Source organism: Helianthus annuus, chromosome 16, assembly GCF_002127325.2.
Source record: "Helianthus annuus cultivar XRQ/B chromosome 16, HanXRQr2.0-SUNRISE, whole genome shotgun sequence".
NCBI lineage: Eukaryota > Viridiplantae > Streptophyta > Magnoliopsida > Asterales > Asteraceae > Helianthus > Helianthus annuus.
Genome location: NC_035448.2, coordinates 21122011 through 21128535, shown reverse-complemented (window position 1 = coordinate 21128535; position 6525 = coordinate 21122011). Strand labels below are relative to the sequence as shown.

The 6525-nt window shown below is 37.7% G+C and overlaps 1 protein-coding gene across 2 annotated transcripts; it reads left to right on the top strand.

Annotated features, from left to right (window-relative positions):
• Positions 1-821: 821 nt before the first annotated feature.
• LOC110915844 (putative disease resistance protein At3g14460) lies at positions 822-6001 on the top strand. Of its 2 annotated transcripts, none has more exons than XM_022160588.2 (3): positions 822-4971; positions 5147-5227; positions 5547-6001. In XM_022160588.2, exon 1 carries the CDS (start codon positions 930-932, stop codon positions 4956-4958), a length of 4029 nt encoding a protein of 1342 aa, XP_022016280.1. In that variant the 5' UTR covers positions 822-929; the 3' UTR covers positions 4959-4971; positions 5147-5227; positions 5547-6001. The 2 variants fall into 2 exon arrangements, with proteins under 2 accessions (XP_022016280.1, XP_035841984.1); XM_035986091.1 differs by having other exon boundaries at positions 5147-5280.
• Positions 6002-6525: the final 524 nt, after the last annotated feature.

Genomic DNA, 6525 nt, shown 5'->3' with positions numbered 1-6525 from the left:
TCCCAAACTTGGACAGATGAAATCACCCCTTTCAGTACTGTCATAATGCAATGAGACATAACCGAGGACTAGCTAGGACTAGACCCCTGAAGTTGTCATGTGATTAAATACGTGGGAGAAAAGACCAGCACCATTGTCGTTCTTTTTAATAAAATATTTAACCATAAATTTTAAAATTCGTTTGATGAAAAGGAAACACACTCAAATATCTTATTTATTTATTATGGGAATTTTAGTTATTGTATGTTAGTTTAATTTAAGAAATTTATATATAGTTAGGTTCAATATTTGTTTTGTCATATTATTGGTTTACATTTACAAGAAATATTTATTATATGGTTTAGATTGTTCACCCGTGTAACACACGAGGAACTAACCTAGTTTATTAATATATAAAACAGCTTGAGATGTATATAGGAATGAAAAGAGAACAATTATTGAGTCGTGATTTATTTAGTTAATAATAACAAATGGACATCTAATTTGAAAGAAAAGACAGATAAAACTATATTCTATAAACCATAAACAAATTGTTAGGTTTCTTTTTTTTTTTTTTTTTTTTGAGTGGCTCCAAAAGTGATGCTAATCAATTTCTTTTTTAAATATAAAAAAGGTATTGACTGAGTGGTGATTTATTTGTATATAGGAAAGAAAAGGGAACAATAATTGATTGAGTCGTGAAAATAACAAATGGGCATCCAATGTGAAAGAAAACACAGATAAAATTATATTTTACTTATAGTGGTTTTCCTTTCGGCACAAGAATTCAAATTAGTGGTTAGTGCTACTTTAAAATAATTGGAACGTTGACGTTGACGATGACCATAACTATTGCATATGAAAATCTCCTTTAGCCGATCAAAATAAACAACGCCTCATCACATCAACCATTTCTTCAACACCTCAACAATATTATCAAACCAAAATCAATGGCTGAACTGGTACTTTCTGCCCTCCTCCCTGTGCTCTTTGAAAAGCTGTCCTCTACAACTTTGAAAAGAATCGCTCGCAACAACGGAATTGATGCTGAGATCAAGAAATGGCAGAGATCTTTAATCCAGATCCATGGTGTGCTTGCTGATGCTTCTCAGAAGGAGGTAACCCGTACACCTGTGAAACGATGGCTCAATGATCTCCAGCATCTGGCTTACGACATAGATGATGTCCTCGATGGTTGGCTGACCGAAGCCATGCAGCATGAGTCCACCCACGAGTCAGAAGGCATCAGCAACAAGGTAAGAAAGTTGATTCCAACTTGTTGCACAAACTTCTCACGGAATACTAGCATGCATGACAAGTTATATAGTATTACCGCCAAATTGAAAGATCTAGTTGAGGAGAAAGCCGCTCTTGGTTTGAGCCTCACAGAGGATTCAAGGCCAAGAAACAATAATAACATTAATAATAGAAGATTTCAATCCTCTGTTGTTGATCCATCTAGTATTGTTGGACGCCAAGCTCAGAAAGAGGCATTGCTCCAACAGTTGTTGTTATTGGGGGATGAACCATGTGATCAAAAGTTTAGTATTGTTCCCATAGTTGGCATGGGCGGGGTCGGTAAAACTACTTTGGCTAGACTTTTGTACGATGACCAACACGTCAAAGATCACTTTGAACTCAAGGCATGGGTTTGTGTCTCGGATGAGTTTGATAGCTTTCGTATAAGCAAAGAGATCTTTCAATCTATGGCAAACAAGGAAGTTTCAGATTTTAATCGGCTTCAAGAAGCTCTTAGAGATCACGTAAGGGATAAAAAAATTCTATTGGTACTAGATGATATTTGGAGTGAAAGTTATGCAGATTGGGAAACCCTGGCCAGACCATTTTATACATGTGCTCCAGGAAGTAAAATCATTTTAACAACACGGAAGGATCAATTGCTCAAACAGTTGGTTCACAATCCTCAAAACAAGCAGTTGCAAAGCCTATCAGATGATGATGCCCTGTCTTTATTTGCTCGACATGCATTAGGTGTAAATAACTTTGATTCACATTTGTCACTCAAACCTTATGCTGAAGGTATTGTGAAAAAATGTGGTGGATTACCTTTGGCTTTGATAGCACTTGGTAGATTGTTGAGAGCCAAAAAAGATGAAGTAGATCACTGGAAGGAAGTATCAAACAGTGAGATATGGAGATTAAAAGAAGGTGGAATTCTCCCAGCCCTTCGACTAAGCTACCAAGATCTTTCTGCAACTTTGAAGCAGTTGTTTGCATACTGCGCTTTGTTTCCGAAGGATTTCCTATTTGACAAGGAGGAACTAGTTTTATTATGGATGGCAGAAGGGTTCTTGTACCAGCCATCTCCAAGCGGTTCAACAGAAGAATGCTTGGGTCACGGATTCTTTGATGAGTTGTTGTCAAGGTCATTTTTTCAACATGCACCTAATAATGAATCATTGTTTGTGATGCATGATCTCATGAATGACTTGGCGACATCTGTTGCTAATGAGTTTTTTTTAAGGTTAGATAATGAGTCGGAGAAGAATATTAGGAAGGAGTTGTTGGAAAAGTACCACCATATGTCATTCGTTCGTGAGAACTTTGTAGCTTACAAGAAGTTCGAGGCATTTGAAACAGCCAAAAGTTTGAGAACATTCTTGGCAAAGTCTGTTGGGACAGAAGAAAGTCGGAGAGGTTTCTGGTTATCCAATAAGATTCTCACTGACTTGCTTCCTCAGTTACCATTATTAAGGGTTCTCAGTTTGAGTGGCTTTTATATAAATGAGGTTCCGGAGTCTATTGGTACTTTGAGGCACTTGAGGTACCTTAATCTATCTCGAACCACAATTAAACATTTACCGGAAACTGTTTGTAAACTTTATAATTTACAAACACTAAACTTATGTGGTTGTGTTGAATTAACTGAGTTGCCCAACAACTTCCAAACTCTTAAAAACCTGCAGCATCTTGATGTTAGGGACACCCCGCTTTTGTTTCAGCCACTATCAAGGATAGGCGAGTTGAAAGGCCTACATATTACTCTCTCACAAATCATTATCGGAAGCGAAAGTGGATCTGAAGCAGCCAAAATTAAAGACTTAAAGAATCTATGTGGGAAAGTTTCCATTGTAGGCTTGGAAAAAGTGCAAAATGCAATTCATGCACATAAAGCAAACTTTTCAGAAAAGAGACTTAGTAAGCTAGCGCTTGAATGGAGTGATGAGCTATATGATTCACGTAATGAAACGCTTGAAAAAGAGGTCCTTAATGAGCTGAAGCCTTGTGATGATACGTTAATAGAACTCAAAATCAAGTCATATGGGGGATTAGAGTTTCCAAACTGGGTTGGGGATCCCTTGTTTCTTCATTTGAAGCATGTGGTAATAAGTGATTGTAAGAGATGTACATCTCTACCGCCACTTGCGCTGCTACCGTCACTTAAGGAGTTGTTTATTCAAGGCTTATTTGAGGTGGAAGTTGTGGGTTTTGAGTTATTTGGTGCAGTTCGCACATTTCCTTCACTTGAAATTCTGAGTTTTGCCGAAATGCGTGGGTGGAAGAAATGGTTAGGGGCTGTGTTTCCACGCTTGCAAGTTCTTACAATAAACAATTGTCCTAATTTGGTTGAAGTTACACTTGAAGCTCTACCTTCATTGAATGTTCTAAGATTATACAATTGTCCTAATTTGGTTGCAGTCACACTTGAAGCATTACCTTCATTGAATGCTCTGAATATGAGTAACTGTGATAGTGGTGTGTTGAGAAGCTTGGTTGAAGTAGCTCCAGCAGTCACCAAGTTGGTTATAAATGGTATTTCAAGTCTTAATGATGTGGTGTGGAGAGGTGTTATAGCATATCTTGGTGCAGTTGAAGAATTAGAGATATTAGACTGCAATGAAATAAGTTACCTGGTGAAATCAGATGCAGATGCAAGTAAGTTTCTTGTGAAGCTAAGGAAATTGAAAGTGGGTAGTTGTGATAATTTGGTGAGTTTAGGAGAGAAAGAGGAGGAGGACAATTGTGATACCAACCTCCTAACATCTCTTAGGATTTTGAGAGTATGGAATTGTAACAATATGGAGCGTTGCCGTTGTCCAAATGGCATTAAGGAGTTGAGTGTCAGTAATTGTAGTTCAGTTTCAGCTGTCTTGTTTCCAAAAGGAGGACAGGAGAAGCTCAGGGTACTTAAAATCTTTCAGTGCAGGAAACTGTTGGAAAGTGAATGGGGAGGACGAAAGATGAACAACAACAGAAACAGAAACAGAAGCAACATGCCAATGCTTGAATGTGTATATATAAGAGATTGGCCAAATCTCAAAACAGTCAACGAACTGATATGGTCGGTTCACCTCACTGAATTGACAATAGATGATTGTGAAAGTCTTGAGTCATTTCCTGATAATTTGACATCGTTAAAGAAGCTGGTACTGATGAATTGTCCCAAATTGGATGTTTCCTTTCTTTGTGACAATTTGACATCGCTGGAGAAAGTAGAAATATTGGATTGTCCAAGAATGGATCCTTTTTCTCCTGGTGGGGTCTGGCCTCCCAATTTGCGTTCCTTAAATATAAGGATGTTGAAGAAGCCTTTTTCAGAGTGGGGTTCACAGAATTTCCCAACCTCACTTGTGGATCTACGGTTATGGGGTGAGGATGGAGTGACTAGTTGTAGTCAAATTTCTCACCTTCTTCCCTCATCTCTTACTTCTCTTTACATAAATGGATTTAAGAATTTGGAATCAGCTGCAATGGGAATCCAACACCTCACCTCCCTCCAACATCTAGAGTTTTTCAGTTGCCCTGCTCTAAAGAAAGTATCGCATCCCCAACACCTCACCTCCCTCCAGTTTCTCACTTTTCACAATTGTACTAGCATGATGGATCTACCAGAAATGTTGTTGCCTTCACTATTGAGATTATTTATCGTGAATTGCCCGAATCTGAAAGAAAGATATAGTAAAGGAGGTAGATACTGGCCCCTCATCTCCCATATCGCCCGTATTAACATAGGATGAAGTTAATGCCAAGGTATATCTCTCTACCTTCATTTATTTAAAGTTATCTAATTGATTTATTTTGCTTTTCTTTTTCACCAAGACTCTTATATCTGTAATCTCATATAAATGGTTCTCTGTTTCCCTTTTGTGAAAATTGTCTATTGAATTGTTCAACTACAATACGAAACTAAGGTCTGTATTCACAGAGTATATTGGGGCAGTTGAAGAGTCAAGCATAGAGAATTGTAGTGAAACAAGATACCCGGTGAAATCTGATGCAGCTGCAAGTAAGATTCTTGTGAAGCTGATGAAATTGCAAGTGTTTGAATGTGAAAATTTGGTGAGTTTAGGAGAGAAAGAGAAGGATGATAATTGCAAGTTTAGTAGTAATTGATTCAAGTTAAAAAATATAAGATTATCTATAGTATAATTTCAGCTTGTACGATTCAAATTTAGTAGTTAGGTTAATATTATTAGATTATCTACCTTTATAGTTCCAATTTGTAGTTAAGTAGTAAAGTAATTGATTTAAGGTTGAAATTATCAGTTTCAATTTGTGTGATTCAAGTTCAGTAATAATTAACTTTTGAAATGATATATGAATAGAAAGAAGCGCCAAACGAAGAGGTGGAGAGAGTGATACTGGAATCAGGAGGTGTGAAATCCTTGATAGGATGTTTACACGGGATCTCGGAAACTCACAAGGCAAAAAAGCAGTCACAAAACGGATCAAACGTGAATAAGATGAACTCGGAGAACACACTTGCGGTTGAAGGCGGAAGAGCGTGTCCGGTGCCAGACGGACTACCGAAGAGTCGTGAAGAGATGGAGGAAGAAGAGAAGGGGAAAATGTCGGACTCTCCGTTCACCAGCTTAGATCAAAAGGAAGGTCCCCTGCTTGGTACTCCCCTGCTCCTGATCATGAAGCGTAATAATTTCAAAACCGTTTGATTAGGTTTTAGGACAACATATATAGTTTTGTTTATGATTATTATATGAGTTTTGCTTGGTGTGTATGTATACATTTTGTTGCAAGGTTTATATGTTCATTATTTTATGCATATGGACGGTCTTTGAAATTTAAATGAGCCCCGAAACAGTGTTGACCTCGACCTACAACATCGAAACTTCATCACATCTACCGCGTCCTCCTTCCAAAGTTGTGAAATGTAAGACGCGTCTCATTTTAAACACAATTATAATATTAAGTACACATTTTATGTGAAAATGCGACTTTACAAAAACCTTGACAAGTTTACGTTCATACATGATTAAAGTATTCAAAATATAGTAACAATTGTTTACATAGATCGTTTTTAACAAAACAAAATGATAACATTGCGGAAGCTTCAAAAGACTTGTGTTCGGTTCTTGATAATTGCTTGATCTTCACCCGGGAGCACACTACGATCACCTAAATTCAAAACCAACATAAAAGTTAGTTTTGATAGTTAAATAACAAGTTTCAACAAGTCCGGAATACAAAATAAACAAATTTAATAAAATTGCCAGCCTGTCGCGGGCCGCGACAGGTTTGGCCTCAACCCTTCGAGGGTCGCCACAGCCCGTGGCGGGGCGCGACGAA